The sequence below is a fragment of the Sinohyriopsis cumingii genome, chromosome 14 (genome assembly GCF_028554795.1).
Source record: "Sinohyriopsis cumingii isolate HCF-2022 chromosome 14, ASM2855479v2, whole genome shotgun sequence".
Taxonomy (NCBI): domain Eukaryota; kingdom Metazoa; phylum Mollusca; class Bivalvia; order Unionida; family Unionidae; genus Sinohyriopsis; species Sinohyriopsis cumingii.
This window is the reverse complement of record NC_142974.1, coordinates 95060749-95076888: the sequence shown is the minus strand read 5'-3', so window position 1 is coordinate 95076888 and position 16140 is coordinate 95060749. Positions and strand designations below refer to the sequence as shown.

Sequence of the window (16140 nt, the reverse complement as noted above, 5' to 3'; positions counted from 1 at the left end):
CATAATGTTTAGTGTGAGGTCTTGGAAGGAACTTCACTCAATGATTCATATGTGGGCTGTGTTTAATGACCATAATACACAAGAAAGACTCCATCTGGGCATAAGAGAGCCGGAGACAGGTCTCTGAAGCTCAAAATGCTGAATAAGATTAGCAAGGTTGGAATTGCAACTGATTTCCATGCCCTGAATAACTGGAGTTTTGGTCCATGGTATTGATCATTCTGATCGGAATGTGTGTCCAGGCTCCCACAGAAATATTGACTTTCTCTACATTGGTGTCCAATTGGAGAGGTTTGATAGGCCACCTCAGGGAGTGTACCAGCTAGCTGGCAGAAGAGACAAGGGGTCTCAGCATTGAATGAGGAACAGACTATTTTCTACATTGTCAAGTGTTATTTTTGGCCTAGCAAAAACTACTGTGATTCCTCAGTCGTGAATGAATGTGTGAGAAGTAAGAGGTCTGATTGTGATGGTAATCCAGAGACCTTTTCCAAATGGAAAGGATCATTTTGGACTGTGTACCAAATGGTTTGGGGCTAAAGTCAAAGGACCAGAACCCTTCTTCCTCATTATCATCTTTGTCTAGTACACTCTGAGGCTGGGCATCTCTATGCTTCTTGGTGGAGGGGCATGTTGAAGTGAGTGCTGAATATAAATAATTTTTCATTATATTTTATGTTTGTATTCTGGTTCTAATCCATATGAACTTTTCCCTTTGTGACAAGAATTTTGACCAGCTGCAAAACCAGGTTAGTCATATAAATGTATCTTTTTCATATGTGTTGTAATTCTGGCATGTATTATATAGATTGCATTTTTTTGTGCCCAAATTACTCTTTTTGCCACCCATGGTAGTAATAATTACAGTTAAACCTCTCAAAGGTTGACATGTATGGTATAAGAGCACTCTCCGCCATAGTCCGTAGTTCAGCATGAGTTCCAGAAGGGAGTCGAGAGCATCCTGTCTACCCTGGATGATGTTAATCTTTAGCCTTCCAAGTGGAAGCCTCGTGTTGAGAGGAGGTGATGATGAGACATGAGCCACGACTGTGAGGGCAAGGTCCAGTAGCCCATGGGGGCATAAAGGACCAGAAAACCTCAGATGGAGGGCCCCACATCCCATATGAGTTCCTTGGTATAGAGGACACTGATGTGATCCCTGTCCATATCCTGAGTCCTGTGGGTAGACTCCAAATCCTGCACAGGATGGGATGGAAGAGGGGGGAACTCAGTCCATACCCTGTTCCTGTACCATGAGACCAATGAGTGATAGTAGAAGATCTCATGTTCAACTGATTTATCACTCTGCATAGTAGGTGTGGTAGCTCAGCTCTCTAACAGGAGGGAGCAACCCGCTGTTGCAGTGCTCTACTGTCTAACAGAAGGGAGCGACCCGCTGTTGCAGTGCTCAACCTTTCTAATGGGAGGCTGAAACCTGCTGTTGCAGTGCTCAACCTCTTCAACAGGAGGAAGCATTCTGCTACCTGAGGCATACAAGCTGCATCAGAAGTGTTCACCTCCTCCCAACGGGAAGTCGATCAACCTCTGGAATGTCTAGTCCCTCCACTCAAGGGGCTTCACGGGTCACCAAAGACAAGTTGTTCCCAACAGATGAGATCTGAAAGAAAATTCAGAAAAATCCAAAGATGAAAGGGAGGGAAGGTTCTTCTGCTGTCAGTTTGTATGCCTGGAATCAACTAGGTACTAGAAGGCCATCATTTGCATGATTTTCCACATGCACTTTGAGCATTATATGCATTCTTTGTGAGTATCCAATGGCACAGTTTTTAACCACAATGTCCCACAGACTGTCCGGATGTTATCCTGTAATGAAAAAATAATGGACGTCATAGTAAATCGCTTGCTGCCTTGAAACTCAGGCTGGTTGTATGCAGTATTGTACTGTGTATAACCTTGTGTATACACTGTAGTTGACATGAAACCTGCCAGGTTGTGTGCAGTGTTGTACTGCATATATTCTTGTGTATACACTGCAAACACCGTATGCACAAAGTAAACAACAGAGTTGATTTTGTGGAAACTACCTGTAGTTTTTCCTTTAGAAAACTTAGATATTTCTCCCATGAACTTTGTTTATTAAAGCAACATGTCAATACCTATGCAATGTTAACATGAGTATGGGTAAACGTAACAAGTACACACTGTGGAATTGAAGACAAAGGAAACAGCATTAGGCAGGGGCAAGTTATTTTCCTTAGAACACATTGATTTGCCCACAACACAGTGTATATATGTATTGAGTATGTGCCCACCCCAAGAGGATTGAACATGAGGTATCCTCAGAAGCCCTTTAAAGAACTAAATTCTAAAGGAGAAAAGGTTACCATACAGGTTTTTGTTAATAAAATGGAATGGACAGTTTAACAGTTGTAAGTCTTTGGTATGACTCGGCCGGGGTTCGAACCCACGACCTCCTGCTTCCAAGGCGGACGCTCTAATCACTAGGCGACCGGAGTGGTCTTTGGCAAATACCTACACAGCATAGCATCTATGAAAAAGAATAATGGGTAATATCTGCCTAAATCTGTGCATGACCATACATAGTGGTGTGCAAAAGGTCATATTGATTTTTCTTCATTTGGGGGGGAGTATAGTGATATCAAACAGATGTTGAGTTTTTGGCATGAAAATGGATAGTTATGCCATAGTGACAGGATAAGTAATTGCTATTAAATTCATCTGAGAAAAGTTGAAGCTAACGATCATTTATCCAACAGCATCTCCTGCATTAAAATTGATGAGAAGATAAAATGTATATTTCTATCTTTACATATTAAAATGATGAGGTTGGATCCAGAATATAGGATTGTCAGATAAACAAGAAAAGAAGCATTTCATGGTATTTTTTAGTTAAAAATGGAGGTTGGATAAAGTCAAGTAGATTGTATGGTGTATCAATTCCTAATTAAATGTGCTACAGTAATATTTGTACAGGGGCTTTTTAATGTGACAGAGGCTAATAGTTCATCAGTTGATCCATATGTCCATTATTTCTTCTAATTCTCACAGCTCTTTAATGGGGTTATTCCCTCTGTCCATCTGTCTCCAAGTCTCTCTTCCAAAGTGCCATCTCATGCTGAAAAATGGCGTTAAACCCTACAACAACAACTCTCTTCCAAAGCCATGAAAATGGACTTCTTTCATGGACTGGGAAAGAACGGTGAGCATGCAGTTTGTTTACACTTAAAACTTCATTTGGTTTGAAATGTGAACAGAGGGCCCAGGGTGGCAGAGTCATCTATGGCGCTTGTCCTTACTTCTCACTTCTGTCAGTGTGGATTTGAATCCCAGCTTGGCCTCTTCACCAGTAGCTTCCCATGGGTCAGTTTTCCTCCCAGGGCTTTCTTGGATTCCTCCTCCACCAAATACACAAGCTGCCATGCATAGCCTATGATGTGCTCAAAAATGGTGTTAAACCAACAAAAATAAAAATACACTTTTAAAAAGTTCATGAAATGTGAACAAGACAGTTGTGTTAGGGACCTGACAATAATATTAGAAATTGTAAATTGTTAATTAGTGAATGAAATCACTACCTACTGGTAACTTACTAGCTTGATACATTTTTTTAATATCCTTAATGCTTTTCATTTGTCAGGGACTCAACTTGTGAAGGATTAAACTTGCTCAAATACATATTTTTGCATTTGTCAACAAATTATTGGCTGTAAAAGAAATATAATTCAAAGAAAACAGGAAATTATTATATATATAGCCAGTAGATAGTGTGTGAAGAGCAAAACCAGGTATTCAGACATTTTAGAGTTTTCTACAACCATGTAAATTTCCAGGAAAAAGATGATAATACATTGCAGGTGACAACGTTAAAATGGTAAAATCTTTGCAGCATATGAGATCATGTACTTGTTTACCATGACTAGTGCTCCAGATATTTTTTTGTAATTTTCTTTCTTCCTTAGAAATGTTGTTTGTTCCTGAAAGTTTATGGATGCAGCATCCCCAGGCCTAGGGATCCCAGGTGCAACACTGATGCCTGCATCTTTAGTTGGCAGCAAATGTGTATCATTTAACAGCAGCAGTGTTGTATGGAAATTGTGATATATGCTCAGAAGTTAGTTGTTGAAACCCATTTAATGAGATTGTATATGAAAGCATGGTTTTCTGACAAGATAGTCACCTGCAAAAGCTTTCTTCAAGAGGACTACATGAAGAATCTCATTATAGAAATGTATTGCACCTTACTAGCTACTGCTTTAATTAATGTTTATTCTACACAGGGTATCCCACCTGAGTGTGTTTCAGAACAGATGTCTTTTCAACAAGTGCTTCACTCCTGGCTACGGTGGCTCTTTTCATGGGATACTGATCCCTGTGAGAAATATCATCGCTCACTGCTTGTTGATCCTCTGTGGGAAATTCCTCCTCTCTTGGTTAGTATAAAATACTTGCACAGTACAGCAAGCATATTACATTTGATGCTGATATAGTCTTCTTGAGTTCAATGTCAGTTTTGTTTGCACATTGACAGTGTAATGACCATATTCCACTCAAGTATGGGGCTGAAAAAAAATATGTTCTGATGCCTGGGTCCCTGAATTTTTGGGTGAAATTTTGGTTTAACCTGGCTTCAGAATGGCATGGTCCAAATGAGTATGGCTGGGTTGGTTTAACCTGGCCTCAAAATGGCATGGTCCAAATGAGTATGGCTGGGCTGGTTTAACCTGGTCTCAAAATGGCATGGTCCAGATGAGTATGGTTTTTTTAACTGCACATTTGCCACATTATTGATAATGTCATGCCAAGGAAATGGAGGTAAGTGACTTTCAAAAGGACATAATGAGGCAGCCAACTGAGGCATCAGTTTTATCAGATAGGAAACGAAGCTTTCTACAATGTTTACATAAACTTTAATTTATTTCCTCCTAATCATATTCAGTCCAAGGTCAGTTTCTTTTCCATTGGAGGAGAACTTTTAGTGTGTGTTTCTCTTTGTTGTATTTTTTTTTATACATACGATCAACTCACACATTCCAGCCATTACACTTTTGACATAATTAGACATTTTTCACCTTATTATCTCTTACACTCACTTGTGTATGAATTTTTTTGGGTACAATAAAAATAATAGAAATAAAGCGATAAAGTTTATTTTGATTATCATCTCTTTAGTCCTACACATCATATAAATTTGAGAATATTCTAAAAAAGTAGACTGTTGCACAAGAATAACATAAGAGTACATTTGTCGATTGTAGCCCTACATGTTCTATGCTTATTTTCTATTTATATTCACTGTATTTGGCACATTTACAAGAAATCGGACAGGTTTCTTCAATCTAAAAACTTGTCTCAATATTCATTATATTTTGATTAATGTATTTAGATAGCAGACCAGTCTTTACTTAAAAAAAAAATATGCCAAGTGTTATAAGTGAAATGCACTTTATCGATGTGACTGGAGGGATTGTTTTAAACTTCAAGACTTGATGGATCAGAAAAAGGACTGATTAAAAGCACTTCAGAATTTAAAAAGAAGAATATAAGAGCAGCACTCTGTAAGAGCACATCTTGCTTATTGCAGAATTGTGGTCCTGACTTACCAATCATTCTATGAGAGCTAGACTAGTCAAAGTATGTGTTGTATATAAATAATTTGTAGGTATATTTTGTTGTTTGTATTCTGCTACTAATCCACATTGATTTTGATTTTAAGTTTGTGTTGTAGATAAATAATTTGTAGGATTTCATTGGGGAATTTCCCCAAATACTTGTAGACTGCAGTTCCCAGTTAAGGAACACTATTTTATGATATTTCATAAGCTGAATCACAAAAATCAACTCTGTATATTGTGTTGATATGAGCTATTGATTAATTCGGAGTATTTACCTTTTACCTCAGTAGTTTGATATATTACTGCTCATAGGTGAAACAGTGAAACACATTAAATCTTGATTGGTATATCATCAATTACAATTTATTAAACAAATTACATGTTCTGTTGGAAAAGGAAACCCAAAGAATATTCTATTTACAGTGGGTGAGAATTGATAGGCACAAACCAAGCCCAGTGGACTGTTTTATAGAGAAATTAGTAGGGTCCCAGGTTCAGCATTTTGAGACCTGGGTATTAGGCTTAAGGAATTTTTTGCCCAAGTCCTGTCATAATTAATTATTTGAATCACACCCTAGTGCATGTTGTTATATCTAGGTACTACATGTTTGACTTATTAAGTAGGATGCTACAGTGTTGTTGGGGTCTGATACAACAATATATAATTAGGAAATGAGCCATGTTGAAACTGAATGTGCTTTTGATGCTCACTATAACCAAGTCATGTACCCTTTTCTACGGAGTACACAACTTGTAGAATTAAATCGGTATTCCAATTCCAGTTATGCTCTCTATTCCGAGCATGCAACCCATAGCCACCAATTTTTATCCCAGTTTGTGCTGTGTAAATAACCCATACAAGAAACTTCTATTATGCAGAAGAAAGATTATGAGTGCTGCCCAAAACTTCAAATTCTCCAATGAAAATGGACACATCTCCATGTGTGTAAGGTAGAAAAGCTAAGAATGTGATTTGCTCTGTTCATTGTGCTTGCTTATAAACTGTTTGCCAAATGTGAACACTTGATACTGCCATTTCTCATAAGGCAAAGTTATATCGATTCGATTAGGCATGGACGTACCCCTTTATGAAATGTGTCTGGAATCTTACATGTATATTCTGTTTGATAAGCACTAAATCTTCCCTTGTAGGATACTTTTCAGAGATAGAGATGTTATGAATAGATAAGTCACATTCTTAAATTATTGAAACTTGTTCATTAAAAACATTTGTACTGTATATACACAATGTACCTACTAGTTAGAACATGTTCCTTTAAATTTCTGTTTGGTCATAAATATAGCTTATTATCAATGCTCTCCGTGTGCGTGCGACTATGTACATGTACTTTGAATGTAAATATGTATATAATAGATGATCACAAGGAGGATTAGTTCAGTGCAGCTGTCACCCTTTTAAATAAAGTTATTATTATTTATGGTCCGTCTTTTGCATAACCAGAAGACTATCATGCTTGTATTGGCATGTCATTCTGTGAATTAATTGAGCAGTTGATGTGTGCTCAGAATATTGCATATTCTTTTAATAAAAATAAAATGGAAATTGTATTGCATTTACCGAGTGGTTTCATCATAAATCCTGATACACTCATGCCAGTTCCAGCATGTAAGATGCAGATGGTTTTGTTATGTTAGAAATTTTAACTATTGGAGTATTTTGAAAACTTATTTTGATGGGTATTTTTCATGAAAAGTTGATTTATTTCAAGTTAGACTCAGTACAGGAACGATCACAACTGGTTTGCAAAAGGCAGACATTGAAAAGAATACTCAGAAAAAGAGTTGTTTCAAGTTCAGACATTTAATGGAATATGCAGGAGAGAGTTGTGTTAAGTTCAACTAATTAATGGAATACTCAGATAAGAGTTGTGCAAAGTGGAAACATTTAATGGAATACTAAAAAAAACACTTGTGCACAGTTAAAATAATTAATTTACATTATGGTTTGGAATCATCCTTCATCTTTGAATTTAGAAAATCCCCCGTAATACCTGTATTCTTTTTTATTACAGGTGGTCACCACTGCATTCATGCACTGCATACTTCATCCAATGGAACTGATGTTTAGTGGGATGGGAAGAGCATTTAGGCTCTTTTTCAAAGAGATTCCTACACAATGGCAACCTGTAATGCTATTTGTATTGATGGTATTCCTCTTATTGTTCCTTGTCATGCTGTTTGGCTATGGAATTCATTTTCCTTTCCTGCTTAAACTTGAGCTTTCCTCAAGAGACAAGAAACTGAACTGTGTATGTAAAAAGAGGCTAGACTGTTCTCAGAATTCTCAAGGGAGCCAAGAGAACAATTGAAGATACTGTTGTTGTGCCTTTTATTTCCAAATACACAGTATTGCAGGTTATTTAATTAACAGTTATCACCTTCGAATTTGAGATATGCATCAGACTAATCTTTGAAAAAAACAACTTCTGAGAGCAGGCTTTGATTAGCCCAGAAATTGGCCTTATGATCTTAGTCTTCCCCTCTCCATCTCTTCTGCTGACTGTGAATATTTTAGAGTTGCCAAGAGGCAAATACTTTGCAAACTTGAGCATGCCCATGCTGAATTTCAGCCCATCTCTGACATTAGGCAAATGGATTTGTCCTGCCCTGGGAATATTGTGTAGGCATGGTCATTGAATTTTCTTAAAATAACAGTATCAAGCCAAATGCCTAGAAGTAAATATTAAAACTTTAAAATCTCTAGCATGTTAATCAGTATGTTTATTCTTAAATGTAGAAAAAGAAATGAGCATTTACTCAAGTTGAATTGCTTTGTACTTGTCCAATAACAGTCAACTCATCAAAACTGACTCGAACTGGGAGGGGGATACTAAGCACATTATGTTATGGCATTGTACATCTGTTATAATTTCTCGCCCTGTCTATTAGTTTTAAATGATTGGAGAGTTTCATGTAACTCTGCCCAATATTGTTTATCACTTATCATAGCCACACCCATGGGTGAAGGTCAAGGCAGGGGGAAAGGTTATTATTTTGTCTTGTATCTTTGTCCCAAGCATAACGATTGAAAAGCAATAGATATTTTAATGAAACTTTGATCAAGGATACATTGTAACATGAGAGATTACAAATATTATGTCAGATTTTGAAATATTCATTTGATTTTGATTCTTTTGGTGCAGTTTTTGAGAAATTAGGAGGAATCTTGCAAATAGACATACTGGAACAGACTTGGCAAGTGGACATACTTAAATGTCTGCAAGTTCAAATGTTTTCTTTAATTTATAGACCATTGCAGACAAAAAGTGTAAATTGGTCTCATTTCCATCGGAAAAATGGATTTTCTTCATTTATTGACCATGCTATGTATTAAATATTTTGCACAGGAATTATTTTTGCTGTACAGAATACTATATCTTTGTATTCAAGGTCTTGATATGTGCTTACTATATTCATCTCTCTATTGAGACAAAAGTACTGCATTTTAAATTCATGTGTGTTTGAATGGAAGGTTCCATTCAAAACAAGTTCCTGTATTCAACAGCAACTGTAAGATAATATTACTATATGTTTAAAGTTTGTACCCTGATATGAAAGGAGTTCCTGCCTTGTGCAAAACCTAACATCATTCATATACAGGATACTGTGTTTTATAGAACATTTTTTAAGGCATATTAGGATTTGCAGACTGCATCATTTGTAATATAATTGCTTCCCCTTGTGGGCCTGGGATGTAGAATGGGCTGATGCCTCCATCTGAATTCATAACAGGCTTTTTTTGTTTACCCTGGGTCACATCCCATGATAATGTTAATAATAACTCTGAAAACTTCTTGGAGTTTTAAAAGAATGCAGTTTTTATTTTAAAACAATTTGACTTTGTATTTTAAGGATTTCTTTTGGGAGTTCTAAAATAAACTTGACAACATATAACCAGAATTGATCTGCTGTGCAATTAAACCCTATTCAAGCCACTGTGTTTATTATGATATCCTAGGAACTTGATATTCAGGGCATAAATTAATTAACCTCTAAAGGGTAGCACCTTGGAGATTTTCTTTGTTCAAGGAATAGCAACCAGTTGCATGCCCCAGAACATCTTGTATTTAGCTCTTTGCACTGATACTCCATGATCATTATGTGAGGATGAATGAAACATGCTCTCTCCCAACATACATGGCTATCAAATACATGTTCTTTAACCAAATTAAATGTGTTTAGGTGCAGCTGAAGAAACATTGTGACTGCGTTCTTTTTAGTTGTGCAGTCATCGTCTGTAAAGTCAGTTCCTGCTGGTTCATCACAGGCCTCTAGACCAAACTCAAATTTCCTCTCATCCATTCCATCCCAATGAAAATGGCTATATATATTGAAAATCAGACTGCTAACTGAGAGAGTGAAAACATACATGCACTTCAGAGCTTGAATAAGAGTCCCATTCTCCAAAGTCAGGTCAACAACTACATCAGAATAATACTGATCAGTGTTGAAACTGAAATAACAAACATTCTTCATGCAGATAGAAGATCTGTCTTCTCTCTTGCTCTGTCTCTTTCTCTCGCTTTATATGAAGAATAGAACATGTGTCAGCAATGTTTTTCTTGGTATTGTGTGTGTGTATGTGTGTTTTGGATTTTTAATGTAACTTTAACAATTTTTCAGTCATATCGCTACAAGGACTGACTCTGCATTCCAATATTAATTAACAATATTTTAAATGGATGGGAAGGATCAGATGAAACTCTGGCTAATGATTACATAGCTGTCATGGTGTTGATTTGTAATTTCTGTTATAAACACAGCTGCTGTAAAGGTCAGAAATTCATTAATTTCATTTTCTTTCAACAATTTTCCTGAATTTATGCCAATAATAAACCATGCATTGTGCAAGTAAAATTTGACCAACCGACCTTTCCCATTCGTGCCTAGTGGAATCGTTGGACGCATTATTATGTGGAGTGATCACCACCAAAATTACATTAATCAGATGATGTGTGCATGTGATTTAGATTTTTAACATAGCTTTAACAATATTTTAGTCTTATTGCTATGATGTCTGCAGTATGGTAGTTTATAGTGATGTCTAGCACTGGGGCATCATGCAGCAGACATGTAGCATGATGTCCCATACAGTCACATTATCCTGACACCAGGCCGACTAGTCCTAACACTAACCTCTTAATGCTGAGCGCCAAGCGAGGCAGCTGTTAGTACCATTTTTGTAAGTCTTTGGTATGACTCAGCTGGGGAACAAACCCATGACCTCCCGCATAACCACTAGGCCACCGGAGCGGTCTCAGATGATGTATGAAATCAAATGATTTATCCCAGGAAATGAAATGATAAATCCAGATTCCAGCTGATGTATCAGATGAAATTATGTAAAGAACTAAACAGAATGATGAATTCAGGTTCCAAATGACATGGTATCGTATGAAATGACATAGAATGAAATGAAATAATTTACTGGACAAATATTGGATCCAATTTCCAAATTACATGGTTATTAAATGAAGCAATCTAAAGAACAGTATAATAAATTCTGATTACTAATGATATGTTATTAAATGAATTTACATAGTATGAAATCAAATAATTCAACCCAACGAAAGAACAGAATTCAGATTCCAAATGATGTGGTAATAAATGAAATGATTTAAAGAAGAAAATGGAATGATAAATTCTGATTCCAAATGACTTGTTAATACATGAAATAATGATGTAGTCTAAAATGAAATAATTTAACCCAAACAATTAAATAATGAATTCAGATTCCAAAGGATATGATATTAAATGAAATGGTCTGAAGAACAGAATGGAATGTATGGAAAGTAAATGGTCTGACTATGAACAGCAGTACAATTTAATAAAGTCAAGCTACCCGAGATTAACCTCCATGACCGATTCTGACATATGGCTTTATAAAAGAGATCATGGAGGTAATCTGAGGTAATTTTGTCACTGTATAATTTTTTTTCTTCTTCAGGTTATTGTTTTCTTTTTCAATATTAAGCTCACATCTTCCTTTATACACATCATACATCATGCCTTGAGTAGGTCTTCCTTTATACACATCATACATCATGCCTTGAGTAAGTCTTCCTTTATACACATCATACATCATGACTTGAGTAAGTCTTTCTTTATACACATCATACATCATGCCTTAAGTAGGTCTTCCTTTATGCACATCATACATCATGCCTTGAGTAGGTCTTCCTTTATACACATCATACATCATGCCTTAAGTATATCTTCCTTTATACACATCATACATCATGCCTTAAGTATATCTTGAGTAGGTCTTCCTTTATACACATCATACATCATGCCTTGAGTAGGTCCTCCTTTATACACATCATACATCATGCCTTGAGTAGGTCTTCCTTTATACACATCATACATCATGCCTTGAGTAGGTCTTCCTTTATACACATCATACATCATGCCTTGAGTAGGTCCTCCTTTATACACATCATACATCATGCCTTGAGTAGGTCTTCCTTTATACACATCATACATCATGCCTTGAGTAGGTCTTCCTTTATACACATCATACATCATGCCTTGAGTAGGTCTTCCTTTATACACATCATACATCATGCCTTAAGTAGGTCTTCCTTTATGCACATCATACATCATGCCTTGAGTAGGTCTTCCTTTATACACATCATACATCATGCCTTAAGTATATCTTCCTTTATACACATCATACATCATGCCTTAAGTAGGTCTTCCTTTATACACATCATACATCATGCCTTAAGTATATCTTCCTTTATACACATCATACATCATGCCTTAAGTAGGTCTTCCTTTATGCACATCATACATCATGCCTTGAGTAGGTCTTCCTTTATACACATCATACATCATGCCTTGAGTAGGTCTTCCTTTATATGCACCATGCCTTGCATATGTCTTCCTTTGACCACTCCGGTGGCCTAGTGATTAGAGCTTCTGCCTCAGATGCGGGAGGTCGTGGGTTCGAACCCTGGCTGAGTCATACCAAAGACTTTAAAACATGGTACTAACAGCTGCATTGCATGACACTCAGCATTAAGAGGTTAGTGTTAGGACTGGTCGGCCTGGTGTCAGAATGGTGTGACTGGGTGGGACATCATGCTACATATATGCGGCATGATGCCCCAGTGCTAGACATCACCATAAACTGTCACACTGCAGACACTGTAGCAATATGACTGAAAATTGTTAAAGCTACGTTAAAAATCTAAAACACATACACACATCACCTTTCATACATCATTCCTTGAGTAGGTCTTCCTTTATACACATCATACATTATGCCAGTGCTGTCCAACCTTTTTGACACCATGGGCCACTGACGAATGTTTTTCTTGAAGCCGAGGGCCGCAGCAGAAAACTGAAAAGCAACGACTATATAGTTGCTCAGGCTCTGGCGGGCCATTTAAAATCAGCCCATGGGCCAGATGCGGGTTGGACAGCACTGCATTATGCCTTAAGTATGACTGCCTTTATACACATCATGCCTTAAGTACGTCTTCCTTTATACACATAATACATCTTGTTATCATGGATGACTTGTAACAAACTGCAGATGAATGATGATAAAACTGAGGCCATTCTGATCACAACACAAAGACTTTCTCATTCACATCCTTTACCTCAAACAATAATATCAGCAATGCCAACATTAAATTCACACAATCAGTAAGAAACCTAGGTGTTACTCTGGACAGTACTCTCACATTGCACCAACATGTCAGGAACATATGCAAGGCTGCATATCTTGAGCTGAGACGCATCAGCTCAATTCGCAAATATCTTTCAGTTGATGCCACTAAAACACTTGTGTGTTCATTAGTACTTTCAAGACTGGACTATTGTAACTCAATTCTGTCTGGTTCATCTCAATATCTACTCCAGAAAGTTCAAAACACAGCTGCTCGGATCATACTTAGAGTACCACGATCAGAGCACATCTCCCCGATGCTATGTACCCTACACTGGCTATCCATTCGATCCAGAATCAAACACAAAATTTGTTCTCTATGCTATGTTTCACTGTCAAACTCTAGTCCAACATACCTATCTGACCTCACCCATGTGTACACACCAGCAAGATACTTATGCTCCTCTTCTGACAATCGTATACTCATTATTCCCACTATGAAAACAAAGTCATATGGACAGTGTTCTTTTGCATACCAGGGCCCAGCAACGTGGAATGAATTGCCCACTGAACTTAAGACACAAAGACACAGTGATCACATTCAAGAGTGCTCTCAAAACTCACTTATTTCGACTGCAAGAAGAAACTTAAAGACCTAATAATGTTTCCTATCTGAAATATTCTCAGCATGTTTTTTACTTTTTAATGTTTTTCTAATTTTAATGTGTTTGTTTTTGTAATAATATTATTATGTTTTTTATTATAGGTGTTGTCTAATGTTGTAAAGTGCTTAGAGCTTCTAAAGATTAGGCATTATACAAAGTCCTCATTATTATTATTATTATTGTTACATGTCATCCATGATTTTACATCAGAAATGCACCTCTCTACACCTTGGATGGTAGCATCAACTTCAGTTGGGTGGCTAGATTTGTATATTTGGGTGTCATCAGCGTACAATTGGTGAGACACTGGATGATGATCTATGACACTTGAGAGCGACTGAGTGTACAGAATGAAGAGAACAGGTCCAAGAACAGACCCCTGTGGAACACCACAACAAAGATCAACTGGGCTGGAGTGTATTCCATTTGTAGATACAATTTGTGTCCTGTTGACCAAGTAGGACTTGAACCACAGTAAGGCTGTATCATGAATGCCAAATACATGCTGGAGATGGTGAAGTAATATATCATGGTCTATTGTGTCAAATGCTGCAGACAAATCAAGTAGGGTGAAGACTGTAATCTTTCCGCTATCCAACGCAGAGAGAATGTTATACACCTCATACATCATGCCTTGAGTAGGTTTTCCTTTATATGCATCCTACACCATGCCTTAAGTACATTTTCCTTTATACATATCATACATCATGCCTTTATGTACTCTGACCAAGAAATGGCCAACATATAAAAAGAAAAGCATCACTGGTTCTTGATTTGTGGCAGCATTTGAAGCTGACAGTATTAAATATTTGGAGAGAGCACTATTACTGCTTGATCTTAAACTGAGTCAGTACTGAAAAGTTAGAAGCTACAATGACAAATAATAATAATAATAGATGTATTGTTGTTATTATTATTTAAAGAAAAGCTTGAACGAGACAAGAGGGAAATGAGTATGTGTAATTAATGATGTCTGCAGTGTAGCAGTTTATAATGATGTCTAGCACTGGGGCATCATGCTGCAGACATGTTGTATGATGTCCCACCCAGTCACATTATCCTGACACCAGGCAGACCAGTCCTAACACTAACCTCTTAATGCTGAGCGCCTAGCAAGGCAGCTGTTAGTACCATTTTTGTAAGTCTTAGGAATGACTCTGCTGGGGATCGAACCCACGGCCTCCCACATTTAAAGAAGATGTACTTCAGGCATGATGTATGATGCATATAAGGGAAGGCATACTCAAGGCATGATGTATAATTTGTATAAATAATGGAAGATATAATTAAGGCATGATGTATGATGTATAAAGGAAGATGTACTTAAGGCATGTTGGGTATTAAAGTATAATCAGTAAACGGTAATAATATATGGCAAAATGTACATATTAGAAGTAACACTGATGGAGATTATGGCCATCAGAAATTATATAATATATACATGATCACCAATTAGTGTTGTATAGAAATTAATGACAATATGAAAGGTTAAATCTGGTGAGAGAAAATACCAAAATATTCCTTAATTTTTCTACTAAACTAAAAGTAAATCGGCTAAGGGGTCAAGGACCTACATATGGTGGTAGCAGGTGGCTCCTCTTTCCAGTCGCCACCACCACAGAGGCTGGTTCCTTTTTACCCATGCCCTCATTTTCCCTATCTATGTTTTTTAACATGGTTGGAAAAGACAGGAAAAATGAAAATAAAGATAAAAAACAGAAGTAAAGATGAATCTTTTTGTTGTTTGATTGCATATGCTGCTTAGTGTCACACTATCTCATAGTTATGCAGATTGTATTGCTGTATCCCCGTGTTTATGGTTTTGTTGTTGTTGTTGTGGGGTTTAACGCCATTTTTCAGCACACGATAGGCCATATATGGCGGCCAGTATTAATGGTGGAGGAAGAACCCGGGAAAACCCCGGAAAGAACCACCGACCCACGAGAAGCTACTGGCATGCTTTCTCACATATCTACATTGGCTGAATCTGAGACTCGAACCGGCGCAGACAGAGGTGAGATGGCAGTGATCCGTAACGGCGAACGCTTTAGACCACTCGGCCACTCGGGGCCCTATGGTTTTGTAATGTTCTCATAGCATGGCCAACCTTTTGGGGAGGTCAGGTGTTATATGTTCAGCCTTGTGTGAGCCTTCTAGCATAGGCATCACACAATCATCCATTCCTTAATCAGTTCGGCCAAAAGCCCTGTACCGTGTGTATGTTCGCTGTGTACCTAATAGCAAA

General features: G+C 37.3%; 1 protein-coding gene across 1 annotated transcript in view; it reads left to right on the top strand.

Annotated features, from left to right (window-relative positions):
- LOC149784425 (uncharacterized) overlaps nucleotides 1-9551 on the top strand; it is a 44558-nt gene extending 35007 nt beyond the window's left edge. Inside the window, exons 3-4 of the mRNA XM_089932489.1 lie at nucleotides 4260-4412; nucleotides 7628-9551. Of these exons, the coding sequence (XP_089788615.1) occupies nucleotides 4260-4412; nucleotides 7628-7924 (450 nt within the window). The 3' untranslated portion in view covers nucleotides 7925-9551. The remainder of the gene's footprint in view (nucleotides 1-4259; nucleotides 4413-7627) is intronic.
- The last annotated feature ends 6589 nt before the right edge of the window (nucleotides 9552-16140 follow it).